At 39.5% G+C, this 16,521-nt stretch overlaps 1 protein-coding gene across 2 annotated transcripts in view; it reads right to left on the bottom strand.

Annotated features, from left to right (window-relative positions):
- cacna1bb (calcium channel, voltage-dependent, N type, alpha 1B subunit, b) overlaps window positions 1-16,521 on the bottom strand; it is a 400,044-nt gene that overhangs the window by 220,199 nt on the left and 163,324 nt on the right. For both annotated transcript variants that reach the window (XM_063211051.1, XM_063211050.1), the window contains exon 28: window positions 7,553-7,659. In XM_063211051.1, the coding sequence (XP_063067121.1) occupies window positions 7,553-7,659 (107 nt within the window). The remainder of the gene's footprint in view (window positions 1-7,552; window positions 7,660-16,521) is intronic.

The raw sequence follows: 16,521 nt of genomic DNA, 5'->3' as shown, positions 1-16,521 counted from the left end.
ATAAAATCTGTCTTCTTGGCGAATTCATTCCCTTTGTCATTGTCCCTCTTTTCCTGTTAGTAATTTTGACCTGGATATGTTTATCACCGTAATTTGTCTAAACCTACACAATGCGTGTGCGCAGCACTTAACACAGCAGGCATTTATCAAAGGAATGCACCGCGTGTGTGAGCTGCATTCTCCTTATCCCTCATGGAATGGCAAACCATGTTGAGAGACTTTAATTAAATTCAATGTACTCGCGATTTTGTAGAGATATTAGGCTACAGTAAAATGTCAGCACCACATCAATGTTAGTTTGGCAAATGTACTGAGTAGAGTAGAGTAGAGTAACATTTATTGATCCCGAAGGAAATTTAGGATTGCTGACGGTGAAACAAGACGCATAGGCTAACAAATAGGCTAGGCTATACTTCCCCAAGCATAGGCTACTGAAAATGGCCAATGCCACTGTGTTCAACGTGTTTTTACACATTTAATTACTCCCACTAAAGGCATCTCCCAAACTCAATGATGAGTGTTGCCAGTGCACATTTCACCTAGCACCACACACATGGACAGCTCGCAGTGTAATAAAAGGGCTGCCGCTGAACCAGCTGCAAATGCCCGAGAGAATGATCGCACCTAGAGCTACTCAGAAATTTAACCTACTGTAGGCTACTGATGATAGGGGGTGAGGTTTTAGCCCATATTTCATTTTCCAGTGTAAAACTGATGCTATTGTTTTTGTGGTAGCCTAATTGCCTCAATTTATTTTACTATAAACCAGCATTTTGGATGGCCATTTGTTCTGTAACGTGGATTAGCTTCTACGTGTATACTTTTTTTAGTTTGGTATAATTAAGGACAATGCACATTACTGATTTTTGTGTAATTTTGACATTTTTTGGAAGGAATATAATCAAAAATGTCCCGCCGCGTGGATTATTGTTTTATGACGTGCATGTGGGAGCCTTATGTCGGCGAAGGGTACAACAGTATTGTTTGCTTGTATTGTTTGGTCTGTTGTAGCCTGTAGGGCCTACGTCTCCCCTCATGAAACTGTAACATGCTTCACACATAAGAGTAGTGTCGCCAGAGACGTTAGAATGAAAAGAATCTTTGGTGCCGCGATTTCAGCACCAGGCGGCGGACAGAACTGGCGCATACAGGCCAGGTAGACGGACATGAAAGCTTTCAACTGATAGCCTACATTTTCATAAAAATATTGCAGTTTGGATTTGTTATAGACTGTGAATTTCACATATATGCTTCAAAACACCTCTTCTGACAACATCCAGTATGGATTTAGTTATGATTTTAACCTATTTAATCGAGGTCAGCTTTAACTTCCAGGGCACATAGGCTACGGCCGAGAGATGAAAATATCAAAAATTAAAAATAGCACGTCAAGCTTTTTTTCATTGCCGTTATTTTGAAATGAAGTAGAAAATAAAATTTGGAAATACAGATCAAAACTTGTTTTTTCGTTTGTCACTAAAACGAAATAATGAAATAACCAGCCGTTTTTTTTTATTTATTTTTTTTATTTGGTTCTGAATCGAAAAACAAAAGAACGAATGGTACACGCACCGCTAATGTTAACATTTTACCAGAACCAGGCAGTTACAAGCTTCTATTAGACTACTTCTTGTACTTCTATAATGATATAACGGGGCTTAAATGTTATCTCGAACCAAAACACAATCACAATTAAGCCATGTAGACACTGTATTGTGATATTGGGTGAGTAATGTGTGCAAACGATCGTTCGCCGTTTGCCATCTCGCTATGTCAGCCTGCTGTCTGCCGCGAGAGGCTGACTGGGCCACGAGGTTTGAAAGGTGGGTAGGAAGCGTCGCTAGCCCCGGGGAGAATCTGATGGAAGTATTCATGACCACGCCACCAGCGCGACATAGGCATGAACGGCCATCCACATACTTTGCTCGTAAATGTGCGTTACGCCCCTTTATGGGTGAAAACAAACCGAATGTCTCATCAACTTACATGCTTCATCGGCCTGTCTAAATGAACACAGTCCATGCTTCAGACACGGCTGTTTGGCTCTATTATTTGATCAGCCGGTAACACAACACGTTTTTGGCATGTTGCACCTGAACAACGCTAGTCTACAGGTCCGTATCTTTCGTTTATTAAACCACAACATCACCAATTGACTTGCATGGGTTGTTCTCCCCCACAAATGGGCGTAACGCACATGGAAAACGTCACGCCGTTCATGAGTATTCCGCTCGGCAAAAAAAACGCCTGGCAGTTTGCTGTGTGGGGACTAGGCGTCGGAAAAGCGGACAAGATTGTTCTGGACCCTTTGCAGGTGTTACACCAGGAATATGAGCTCCTCCTGTCTGGAAGACGTTTCAGAATGCCTTGTTGTCGAAAAAATCAATATGAACACTCTTTTCTCCCAGATTCTACAGCATTGCTTCACAAAAGGGAAGAACAGTAGACAATTTTTAATATATTAATTTTAGTAACTTAATTAGTAACTAATTCACTTTTTTAGTGACTTTCAGTAACTTATTTTTAGTAACTTAATTAGTGACTTTTTAATATTATTGGACTGTGCTACCCTAACAGCTTATGGACCTAGATGACTAGACTCTATAGGCCATATTGTGTTTTGTGTGTCTTTAATGTGCATTTCATGTAGATTATGGAGAAGTGTCATGCAAGACAGATTTCAGAGCAAACAGACAATAAAGTTTATCTTTTCTTATCTTCTCTTATTAGACTCTGTCATCCAAGTCTTAATGGACCTTGCTTTGTGCACTGGTGCACAGTCATGGTGGAAGAGGAAGGGGCCGTCTCCAAACTGTTCCCACCATGAATTGCCTATAATATGTTGGTATCCTGAAGCATTTCAAGTTCCTTTTCAAGCATTTCAATTAAGGGGCCAAGCCCAACTCCTAAAAAACAACCCCAAACCATAATTTATCATCCACCAAATTTCCCACTCTAGAATGTACCACTCTCCTGGCAACCTCCAAACCCAGAATCATCAGATTTCCAAATGGAAAGGCATAATTCATCAGTCCAAAGAGTGCAGTGGTGGAATGCTTTAACCCATTGATGCCTGCTGTTGCGCTGCGCAACATAGGCCCTGCCGCCTGGAGCTGCATTACGCAACATTCAGGCTCATGAGATTTGAGACAACTTTATTAAAAATCTCTGTTTGTTTGAGATGAATGAACCCATTCTAATGAAAGATGAGGGTCTTAGAGTTTAAATGCAACTTTGTGCATATGCTGTATGAGCTTAGAAGTTTAGATATTTAAGCATTTAAAGGCTGAGGGCAGCTTTTCTTAAAAAGGGCTCAGGCATTCAGCACCCTTTTTGCAGGTGCCTTGCACTGCATCCAACGTTTTGCATTGCACTTGGTGATGTATAGCTTGGATGCAGGTGCTCAGCCATGGAAACCCATTCCATGAAATTCTCTGTGTATTGTACTTGGCCTAGTCTGAAGGTCACATGAAGTTTGCACTATGTGCCTCAGCATCCGATGACCCCTCTCTGTCAGTTTATGTGGACTACCAATTCGTGGCTCAGTTGCTGTTGTTCCCAAACCCATTTTCTACCTCCGCCAAGGTTATGTTTTAGGTAGCATTGGTCCTTTGTCTGTCAGCAGGATAACTAAAAAAGTTATGAACAGATTTGAGGAGTTGTTGGAAATGACAAAAGGAACAAGTGATTACATTTTGGTGGTAATCCGGGATTTTTTTTATTATATTATAGGCATAGGATTCCACAGCGTAGATGTTAGGGTATCAGTGACTCAATGGCCTTGGCAGAGGTTTGCACTTTCTAAGTGCTTCTAGTCGTATAATAAAACTTACAGTTGAATGTAGAATACTATCAAGGAAGCAAGGAAATTTCATTACTGCATTTGTTTTACATGTGAAATCCTATGGCTGTTTACTGAGCTCCTGAGAGTGGGCCATTCTTTCACAAATGTTTTCAAAATCAGTGCATGCGTAGGTGATTTATGTTATACACATTTGGCCTGGCCAAGTGATTAGGACACCTGATTCTGATCATGTAGATGGGTGAGCGAATATTTTTGGAAATACAGTATAGTGTATGCATTAAGCATTCTGATTGGTTGGTGTAGAAAACAAGCCAAATGTACATTAATTATGAGAATGAAAAAAGAAAGGTGAAGAGTGAATTAGAGCTTCACAGTACATATACAGTATGCACGTCACAATTATAGCTGTAGAGAGACAGAGAGAGAGAGAGAGAGAGAGAGAGAGAGAGAGAGAGAGAGAGAGAGAGAGAGAGAGAGATGTAGAGACACTGAACTGAAATGTCTGAAATATCATTACAGGAAGAGACAGACAGGCTCACAGAAAAATCTTTAAATCAGAGGTACTGTCGACAGATGGACGGCAACCAACACACAGTGGCAGACAGACAGAAACAATCACCAAAAGCATGAATTACCCCATGATGCTTCTGAAACCATCCAAGCCAACAGAACAAAGAAATGGAAAAGAGAGGAATGGCGAGAAAGGGTGGAGAGAGAGGGCATAGACAGAGAAACAAGTAAATGTACAGAAAACTACAATAAAAGTAGGAAAAGAGAATCAGAACATTACACAGTAAGAAATGTAATATGTAACACACTTCACAGAATTATATTCTTGAAAAGCCCTAATCTAAACTGTTTGCAGATGTTTTCTTTGTTCTTTGTTTTCTTACACAGCGATTTTATGATGACATTAATGGCTTTCAATATTTCAGACCCTATTTTCTATACATTACGGAACAATTAGCTGACTGAAAATCTACGGGATATATTGAAGAGTGAAGTGTGGTTCACCAGATCAAACAAACAAAAACAGCTTTAAACAAAGGCATAGGTCAAAGGGCTTCTGCGTCAAAGGGCTTCTGCTGTTTTGTAGTGTGAAGCTGCTCTTTGGTTAGACGTAACTTAGAGATGTATGATGAAATCCAAGGCACTCTTCATCTTCATTAAAAAGTTTTTAGTTAAATGTAGCTAGTTCATATTTGAACATAAAAATTTGCCAACATGTTTCGGCCAAACGTTGGCCTTCATCAGGGCTTTAAAAGAGTTCAAACTTCCCCCCACTTCCCTTTATGCTGTTTGCGTCATGCTTGGGTGCGCGTCTCCAGTCCATGCGCGCCGGTAGCTCCAAAGCGTGCTTGTGCATGTACCCAAAACAAACATGGTGGATGTCTTTCTGCCCTTACAGCAGTATTACAGAGATCAATTGCAACATAATTATATTTCAAGAGAATTCACTATTAACATTAAATATACAGATCAAAGAAATGCCACCATATCAATACAGCCATTTAAACCAGGCTACGGCATGGCATTTAGATGTGAATCCACCTGCTTTCCTTCTGGTTGAGTAGTCTATCTCCTCTTCTTGTGCTTAAGGGGATATGATCAATGCCAATAGCAGTGAATGTAACAGGGGCCTTGGCATGTGCATCAGTGAAGTGTTTAACCATGGCATAATCATAATTTCCACTTTTTCCTGCATATTTATGTTCAGCCAAATGGTCTTTAAGGCGTCTTTTGGTGCGCCCGACATGAAAAGCCTCGCAAAGCATGCATCTCAACAGGTAAACAACATGGTTGGTTTGGCAGTTTGTAAAATGTCTTATTGTAAAATCCCGATGTGTGATTGGGTGTGTAAAACTGAAACTACATTCCACCACAATGTTGCATGTTTTGCACTGCCCGCATTTGAAAGTGCCTTTGGGCTTTCGGGGAATCCACGTCTCTGTATGGTCCCTGGGGGATAGGTGACTCCGTACCACCTTATCGCCTATGGTCGGCGCTCTTTTGAAAGAAAAGATAGGGGGTTCTTTAAAAATGTGGCAAATTTTAATGTTCAAATATGAACTAGCTATATTTAATTAAAAGCTTTTTAATGAAGATGAAGAGTGCTTTGGATTTCATCACACAAACAAAAACAGCTGACAGCGAAGCATCATGAATATCTGGTCTTCCATAACTCCTAGGGCAGTCATGGGTGAGCGGTTAGGGTGACAGACTTGCATCCCAGAGGTTGCCGGTTCGACTCCCGACCCGCCAGGTTGGTGGGGGGAGTAATCAACCAGTTGTCTCCCCCATCCTCCTCCATGACTGTACCCTGAGCATGGTACCAGAGATACTCTAGACAGAGATAAGTCATTCTAGTTCATTTCTGGTATCCACTTTCTGTCGGGTGAACGCCCCTTTAGGAGACCTTCGGAGTCCTCAGGTTGAGAATAAATGGAGTCCCCTTAGCACTGTAGATGGCGGTAGCGCACTTCTCATGCAAACACCTCAAAAATAGAAGAAGAAGGAGGGGACAACGCCCCCTTTGGAGACCCAACTTGAGCATACACTTTTGCATTGAGTGGGCGGGTTTAGAAACCTCTTTATTACTCCACCCTCTTTGATGGTACCGTCCCACCACACTGCTCCCCATGGGGCGCCACTGAGTGCTGCCCCCTTGCACGGGTGAGGCATAAATGCAATTTCATTGTGTGCAGTGTGCAGTGTTCACTTGTGTGCTGTGGAGTGCTGTGTCACAATGACAATGGGAGTTGGAGTTTCCCAATGGGCTTTCACTTTCACTCCTATGCAATGCCTCTGCCATTGACTTCAATGTTAAACGCATCATGGCAGTGATTAAGACAAAGACAATCCTAACTAAGTATTGAACTTTGACATGTTATGTAGAAAGTTCCAAATTTCAACTGATTTGATGTGACTCAAATTTCTTTCTTTTTTTCTGAGGAAAATTTTGATTAAATTGCAATATTCTAATAATCTACATTCCTCAATTCATGTGTTTTTGGAGCTGGAAGGCCAAAATATGTAAAAAATAAACAAATGAATGTACGTGAAAGTGAAAGCCCATTGGGAAATTCCAACTCCCATTGTTATTGTGACACAGCACTCACACAAGTGAACACTGCACACAACGAAATTGCATTTATGCCTCACCTGTGCAAGGGGGCAGCCCTCAGTGGCGCCCCTAGGGAGCAGTGTGGCGGGACGGTACCACGCTCAAGGTACCTCAGTCATGGAGGAGGATGGGGGACAGCACTGGTTGATTACTCCCCCCACCAACCTTGCGGGTCAGGAGTCATACCGGCAACCTTTGGGCTACAAGTCTGACGCCTTAACCGCTTACCCATGACTGCCCACCCAATGATTGGAATAGTTAAAAAATGTGGACAACGCATCTATACAATTAAAAATTAAATTAAAATGAAAAGTTAAACATTATTGATGGAATTATGGAACTAAATCAACTTTTTCATGATATTCTAATTATATGGCCAGGATCTGTATGCCTGATGAAGAACTAGGGTGATCGAAACATTGCTTTCTAACAATATATTTGGCCGTATTTGGCAGTGTGCAGACCTACCTCATTCAACTGTCTGACACTTTTGTCTAGCACCTGCAAAAAGTGTTTTTGGATGGGCACACCCTACCCAAAACAACTTATGTATAACTAAAATAAAATATAAATAAATATAAATAAAGATGTGATCAATTGTACTGAAGAAACAACTGACGTACGAGCAGGCAAAGGCCACCAGTGCACCACTGACGACGATGAAGTCTAGAATGTTCCACAGGTCACGGAAATAGGCGCCGGGATGAAGCAGCAGTCCCAAGTCAATCATCTGGGCAAGGAGGAAGAAAGAGATAAAGCTGTCATGTACACAATAATGTTGATTTAATAGATCTCCATTCAATTGTAATACTTTTCTCCATGGCTTACTGTATTTTCACACCTGGTCCACTTTTAGTGAACCAAACTCAGTCATCTTTAAGTGGACCAAAAAGTGAACCAACAGCAAAATGATTCAGTTCTCAGGTCATATAGTGAGTGTATTACAAAAAGAACCGACTGCTCTATCTGGTCCCGTTAGGCTTTTATGTTCGGTCCTGTTTTTGATCCTCCCGGTCTTCTAGGGCAGGGGTTCCCGAACTTTACCATGGCAAGGCCCCCCATATACCAGTACATTCCAGCCAAGCCTCCCCCCCCCTTACAGGAGCCGTGCAACACTATTTTTTCTGTGCACCCAGTTTCACAGCTCAATGAAGTTAGTACTTAGCTTAACCATTCAAGTACAGAAAGCATATATGTATAAACATTGTAAAGAAGAAAAAGATTCCTCTAGGATTGTTAAGCTTATTTTTTTGTTTATTTTTGGCTTCTTCAGTTATTCGGATGATTCCGCCGAATCGGTACATATTCCCTGTCCCTCACAGTAAAAAGTTATCTTTCAAGGTGTCTTTTATATGTTAATTATAGATGAAATCACATTATGTTCACATAATTATTCATTATTCCTATTATTCACACACATTATTCGCAAGTAATATTCTTTCAAACCATATGACGGAGCAAAATATTCTTTGAAACTATATGGCAGTAACAGGAAGGACAATTTCAGGCTTATTTGGTCCTAGCTAGCTAATGTTCAAGGCCACTAGAGCAGACATCATGAATTTGGTGACTATCAATATAGAAACCATATCTTTTTAAATAATGGGTTAAAAAGTGGTAACAGGAAGGACACTGTAAAAGTCACCACCTCTAAAAGTCCAACAAAATAACAAAATTCCATGCTAAATAAGACTGTATATTACTTCTTTGTATGTGGTGAAAATCCTTTTCCAGTGAGTGATGCAACCTCCTGGAAATTGTGTAATTTGGGGAATTAACCATTGTTTTACAAGGGTTTCTTTATCTCCGTAACAGGACTGACATGAACTCAGGGGACACAGCAAAATTATGAAAAAAATATAGATATTACACTTGTGCATGTTGACAACATTGCTAACTACTACAGTACTCCTAGAACAACATAAAAATGTGTAAATAATGTGATTTCATCTATAATCAACATACAACATATTCCGTAACCGGAAGGGAGGGGCGTGTGTGTATATGTACGTGCAGATATTGGTTTTAATGTTAGACCCGACTTGGACCATAGGGACCTAGAGAATGTGTGGCTTGACATTTTATTGCCTAAAGCCGGGCATACACTGTGCGATATTTTCACTCGTGGGTCTTTAACTTCTGCTCACACTGCACGATGGATTTTCACTGTTTAAAAGTTCACAACTCACGACTCACGTCCTCACACTACACAAGCCGACAGTCGGATGCGAGCGAAATGCTTCCACTGTACGACGCGACAGGCATGTTTCCCCGGTCTGCAGAGGAGGGAACATGCGCACCTGAGGTGGAGATGAGGTCACGCTCAACAACGAATCGCACGGCCCTATTAATTTGTGCATGTGAAGTGTCAAATCGGGTCGTAGCATTGCTTTAACTGTGCGATTTACGCATGAGCCACGACCAGAATTTCAAACCGTTTTGATTTTCTTGCGACCCTGCGATTGCACGATCGTGAGGCGAAATTGCTTGTCGTTACCCCATGTACACTGCACGATGCAAGACTCACTATTGACCTGCGATTGAGCAAGAAATCGGCCCGACTCTCAAAAAGTCGTGCGAGTGCCAAATCGGGGCAAAATCGGGGGAAAAGTCGCACAGTGTAAGCCCAGCTTTAGTCAAAAGCCCATTTTGATAGGAACTTGCTATAGACCACCTGATCAAAATATTTTTTATGAACTTTTGGAAGACTCTTGTGTTAAGTATGTGGATTTTGTTAAGTCAGTGGTGATAATACTTGGGGATTTTAATACCAATGTGTCAAAACCTGACACATCTTTATGTAAAGCTCTGAAGAATATCTGCAGTTTGTTTAATTTTCAGCAGCTTATTACACAGTTTACAAGGGACCGTGCAAACACTCAAACCATAATAGATTTAATTATTGTATCAGACAAAAATCTCAATAAGTGGAGTGATAGACTATGACCTTAGTGATCATTCAATGATCTACTGTACACGTAAAATCCAAAAACCCAAGGCTCATTGTCACAATACAATCAAAATTAGATCCCTAAAAAATTACAGCAGTGAGGCCTTTTGCAGTCTGTTAAGAGATATAGACTGGTGTCCTGTTCTTAATAGTAAAAATGTAAATAATGCCTGGTCTCATTTTAAATCTATGCTTGTTAAGGTCATTGATACTGTGGCCCCAGAGAAAAACATCAGAATTTAAGCAAAAACCAAGCCCTGGATGAATGACACAATTTAAAAAGCCATACAGCTAAGAAACCAATTGTTTAATCAGTATAAACATCAAAGGAATGAGGTAAACCAAATGATCAGGAAAGCAAAGACAGGATTTTTCACTGAATTTCAAAATTTCGGAAAATAGAAATAATCCAAGAAAACTATGGAAGACTTTGAAGCTTGTGGGATACAGTGATAAAGGCAAGACAAAATCAAACAATTTGAACTTGGAAATCGGAGGCACTGTTGTTTCTGACAAATCACTGGTTGCCATAGTTTAAAGTTTTATTTTACAACTATAGCAAACACACTGGTAAGACAGCGCTTGGTGACCTTCCATCCTTTGGATATCTAAGCTCAGTTATAAAATCTTCTCCCGACATATTACTGTTGACTATTTACAGACCTCCAAAACTTTCTGCACTACTCTTCTTAGAGGTGTTTGGTGAGCTGTTGTCAAATGTTTGTGTTGATTATGAAAGCTTGTTTATTTGTGGCGATTTCAATTTCCATATTTTTATTTAGACCGCTTAGATAATGCCTATGTGCTAAGGAATTTTTAAGTCTTATTGATATGTTTAGCCTTACACAGCATGTAACAGGACCAACACACAAACAAGGTCACACTTTAGACTTAATCCTAACAAAGGGTCTTAATGATTGTGCTAGTGTCACAGATTATGGGTTCTCTGACCATTATTGCATTTTTTTCTCATGTTTCTAAAAAACATATAATCAACTGTGAGACAGCCTCACTCTTTCAGCAAGCACTCTCAGAGATCCAAAGTGAAACATCAGAGAGTGCAGATGATCTCATGGTTAATTTTAATTCAAGGATGACCCATATCATGGATGTTATTGTCCCTGTAAAAATCAAAACAGTGGGACATCAAAAAGCACCTTGGAAAATGAATCCCACAGTAAAATTACTAAAGCAAGAATGTAGGAGGGCTGAAAGACAGTGGCGTAAATCCAAACTACCAAATTCATAAACAAACACTCTCAAGTTACAACCAGGAAATTTCTAAAGCTAGACAATCGTTTTTCTCTGATATAATTAACAGAAATATTAGTAATGCACGCATTCTGTTTGGAACTGTGGAAAACCTAGCAAAGCCTCCAAATCAAATGCCCTCGAAGTTCCTCTCAGTCAGCAAATGCAATGAGTTTGCGTCCTTTTTCAAAGAAAAATTGAAAAAAATATGTACAAATATACTCACACAGGTGCAACCGGCCCATGATTTGGACCAATTTGCTACGGTGAAGTTGAATCTTAACCTCATGAGAACTTTTAATTTAGTTGATGTGGACATTCTTAACAGAATGGTACAAAGTCTTAGCTCCTCTACTTCCGACTTAAACATTCTACCAACAGCTTTCTTCAAATCCATCTTACACCTGATAGCACCTGATGTACTTCAGATCATCAACACCTCACTACAAACCGGCATATTCCCAGGCTGTCTGAAAGAAGCAGTTGTGAAACCCTTACTAAAAAAGAACAACCTGGATGCACTAGTACTAAACAACTATAGGCCCATATCCAATCTACCATTCATGGGTAAAATAATTGAGAAATTTGTTTTTAACCAATTAACTAATACCTACCTTGATAAGTTTCAATCAGGTTTCCGTGCCTGCCACAGCACTGAAACAGCTCTTATTAAAGCTATGAATGACATACGATTGAATTCTGATGCTGGCAAAACATTTGTCTTGGTGTTATTAGACTTAAGTGCTGCGTTTGATACAGTTGATCATGCCATACTACTACATAGATTGGAACACTGGGTTGGGTTTACAGGCATAGTGGTCAACTGGTAAAAACAAAGAAGCTTTTTTGTCGCCATTGAAAGACATACTTCATCACCAATGTCTCTGAACTGTGGGGTCCCCCAGGGTTCCATTTTGGGACCATTATTGTTCAATCTGTATATGCTGCCACTGGGACACATGATCAAGAATAATTCCATAAATTACCATAGCTATGCGGATGATACCCAACTCTACTTATCTATGACCCCCAATGACTACACCACCCTTGAATCACTCTATCAATGCACTGACCAAATTAACAAATGGATGTCTCACAATTCCCTCCAGCTGAACACAGATAATACTGAAGTAATCATATTTGGGAAAAGAGAGGAGAGACAACAGATTGCTACTATTCTTGAAACGAAGGGACTGAAAACAAGTGATACAGTTAAAAATCTGGGGGTCCTTATTGACAGCGACCTAAACTTTAACAGTCACATGAAAGCCATTACTAAGTCTGCATTTTATCACATAAAATGTCTCTTAATTTAGGGGCCTTATGTCAAAAAATGATGTAGAGAAGCTAATACAGTATATCACGAAAGTGAATACACCCCTCACAGTTTTGCAGATTTTTGAGTATATCTTTTCATAGGAAAGCATTACAGAAATGTAACTTTGACACAATGATTAGTGACCTTTTAACAACATATTTAACCGCTTAAATTTCTTGTTCACTCAGAAAAAAACAAAATACAGCCATTAATGTTTGAACATGTACTCACAAAAGTGAGTACACCCCAGATTAAAATCCGGTAGAGAAGGGGCTATGTTGGCTCGAATCGTCTCGAAATGAAACGAAATGAAAAGGGATGACAAGGGAGGTCATCAGTGTGCGTTTCAACCTTTCTTTGCATTGAACTTTTAAATTCTGAGTCTGCATCTGGCTTAAATAGATTGGTGTGAGATTTGAATGCAATCCTATGGAGAATATCATGATCTGCTTCAGTAGTCACAGTGCATTTTGACATGCATGTTTCTTTTAGGTGTATTTCAGATTGCCAATGTTGACAGCATTCATGCATCCCCAAACCATGTCAGTCCCACTACCATGCTTGGCTTATGAGAGGATACACCTTTTTTGTAAAACTCACTTGTTTACCACCACACATGCTTGACACCATCTAAAGCAAATTTGTTTATCTTGGTCTCTTCAGATCACACAACATGGTTCCAGTGATCCATATCCTTGGTCTGTTCATCTCTCTTGAGGCCAAGATAAACAAATTTGCTTTAGATTGTGTCAAGCATGTGTGGTGGTAAACAAGTGAGTTGTACAAAAAAGGTGTATCCTCTCATAAGCCAAGCATGGTAGTGGGACTGACATGGTTTGGGGATGCATGAATGCTGTCAACATTGGCAATCTGAAATACACCTAAAAGAAACATATATGTTAACATGCACTGTGACTACTGAAGCAGATCATGATATTCTCCATAGGATTGCATTCAAATCTCACACCAATCTATTTAAGCCAGATGCAGACTCAAAATGTAAAAGTTCAATGCAAAGAAAGGTTGAAACGCACACTGATGACCTCCCTTGTCATCCCTTTTCATTTCGTTTCATTTCGAGATGATTCGAGCCAACATAGCCCCTTCTCTACGGATTTTAATCTGGGGTGTACTCACTTTTGTGAGAACATGTTCAAACATTAATGGCTGTATTTAGTTTTTTTCTGAGTGAACAAGAAATTTAAGCGGTTAAATATGTTGTTAAAAAGTCACTAATCATTGTGTCAAAGTTACATTTCTGTAATGCTTTCCTATGAAAAGATATACTCAAAAATCTGCAAAACTGTGAGGGGTGTATTCACTTTCGTGATATACTGTACATGCTTTCATTTCTAGTAAGGTTGATTACTGTAACAGTCTTTTTACAGGCCTCCCCCAAAAAAACATCAAACAGCTTCAACAACAACAACAAGGGTTCTTACGGAAACAAGGAAGTTTGACCACATTACTGCAATCTTGAGATCGCTGCATTGGCTCCCAGCAAGCTACAGAATTGATTTTAAGGCAATGCTTCTTGCTTTTAAATCATTAATTGGAATGGGACCCACCTATCTACTAGATATGTTTCAGCTGTATGTGCCAACCAGGTCACTAAGGTCAACAGAGAAGAATTTGCTGGTGAGCCCAAGAGTAAAAACAAAGTGTGGAGAGGCAGCCTTTAGCGTCTATGCTGCAAAGCTTTGGAACCAGCTTCCAAATGATGTCAAAAATGCACCCACTGTCCATAGCTTCAAATCTAGACTTAAGACAAAGCTGTTTTCAGATGCTTTAACTAGCTTGCATTTTATATCATTTTTATTTCTATGTTTATTTCTTACCATTTGTTTTTATCTTAATGTTTTAAACACATTTTTAAAAAAAAAATGTATTGTTCTTTTTATGTTTCTTTTTACCATATGTTTTTAATCATGGTGTTTTAAATGTTATTTGACTCAAATGTCTTTCTTCTTTTCTTTGCTTGTTTTCTTTCCTTTTGCATTTGTTTTTGTTTTGTGAAGCACATTGAGTTGCACCTGTGTATGAAATGCGTTATAAAAATAAATTGGACTTGACTTGACTGGTAAGGGAATTACCTGATCAAGCAGGACAATATAATCCAAACAATGCAGTCATATTACCAGGAGAGGGGTGTAGTGGCAGACACTTTTTCTCTGGCTAAGGTCACAAATTAAAAAATTCTGCAAAAGCTTAAAAGTCTGGATCCCAAAAAAAACAACAGGGCTGGATAATATGCCTGTAAGATTTATTCAAGATGCTGCCGAATTAATTTCACCATGTATAACGCACATCACAAACCAAAGTACTTTTCCAAACGAATTCAAAAGGGCAAGAGTAATCCCCCTTTACAAAAAGGGTAGTAAAGTTGAACATGGAAACTACCGCCCAGTGTCAATTCTATATCCAAAATTATAGAGAAGGTTGTCTATGACCAAATTGATACGTACATTTCTTCACACAACCTTCTCTGAGTTTCAATCTGGCTTTAGAAAGTCTCATTCGACAGAAACATGTCTACTTTATCTAACAGATTATATTAGGAAAGAGATTGACAATGGTATATACTGTGGCATGGTCATGCTGGACCTCCAAAAAGCCTTTGACACCGTCAATCACTGTATTCTTTTAGCCAAACTTAAGGCCATGGGTTTTAATAAAATGTCTTTAGATTGGATACGGTCCTACTTAGGGGACAGGAATCAGGTAGTAGGTAGAGGTAAAAGGTCTGTGGTCCAAGCCTCTACATCTTTCTTGTGGTGTTCCCCAAGGGAGCATTTTAGGACCGTTGTTGTTTTTACTGTATGTCAATGACATGAAAGCAGCCTGTGATTGTGATCTGTTTTTATATGCTGATGATTCAGCCCTGATTGTTTCCCACCACAAAAAAGCTCAAATTGAGAGGATTCTCAGTCTAGAGCTCCAAAAAGTCAGCGTTTGGCTAGCTGAAAATAAGCTCTCTTTGCATTTAGGGGGGGAAAAATCAATTATGTTTGGATCAAATGTAAAATTAAGAAAATCACCATTGTTGAATGTAAAAGTAGATGATGCAGTAATTACAGCTAAAGAATCAGTAACATATTTAGGATGTATTCTTGACAACAAATTAAGTGGAGAGGCCATGGCTACAAAGGTCATTTCCAAACTAAACCAGAGAACTAAATTCTTGGCTAGAATATCTCATTTGATTGACGGGAAAGCCCTGGAAATTCTGGCAGGGGCATTGGTTCAAGGTTACTTTGATTATGCGTGCACTTCCTGGTTTACTAATTTTTTTGGTTTTTTAACTTTTTTAAAAGTTACAGACATCTCAAAATAAACTAGTGAGACTGATCCTTAGCTTGCACCCTCATACCCACATTTTACCTTCCCATTTTGAAAGCCTCAACTGGCTTAATGTTGAGGATAGAGTAACCTACATAAAATTGACCATGGTACACAGAATTTTAAAATATTTTAAAGACTATTTTTTGTAAAGTGCAGGAGGTACACAGGCAGTCCACAAGGAGAAGCTCTACGGTTGTGTGTTATATAGATTTAATAACTTAATGGGGAAGGGGTCTTTTTTATATTCAGGAGCAGTTTTATGGCCTGTTGATATCAAATGTATTTCATTAACAAGCTGTTTTAAGAGAAGGGTTAAGAAGCTAATAATAACAGTAACAGAGACGTTAAAATGGAGTGGTGGAGGAGGAGCGAATAAGACAAGGACAGATGTGGAGAGCTGTGCCTGTCAGTTTGAGCGTAGCTGTCAGTCAGAAGTTGTCTGACATTTTCTGTCCTGGCCCAATTGCATGTAGTTTCTGATTCGGAAAACCCACGCCATCGGAAAAGGCAGACCTTGCATGGACGTGCAAGTAGCCTATGTGAAAAAAAACTATAACAAAAAAACTACTGACGCTATGGAAGTAACAAAGAAAGCGAACATTTCCTTTAAATGGCGTAATCGTTACTTGTCATTTTGTTGCGTGTGGTATGAGCTGAGCTCCTGGAGGAAATTAAGGTGTCTAGCAGCAGGCTAGGCTACTACTGTAGGCCTACATAAACACATAAGACAT

The sequence above is a fragment of the Engraulis encrasicolus genome, chromosome 11 (genome assembly GCF_034702125.1).
Source record: "Engraulis encrasicolus isolate BLACKSEA-1 chromosome 11, IST_EnEncr_1.0, whole genome shotgun sequence".
NCBI classification, from domain to species: domain Eukaryota; kingdom Metazoa; phylum Chordata; class Actinopteri; order Clupeiformes; family Engraulidae; genus Engraulis; species Engraulis encrasicolus.
This window is presented reverse-complemented; position numbering and strand designations above follow the sequence as displayed.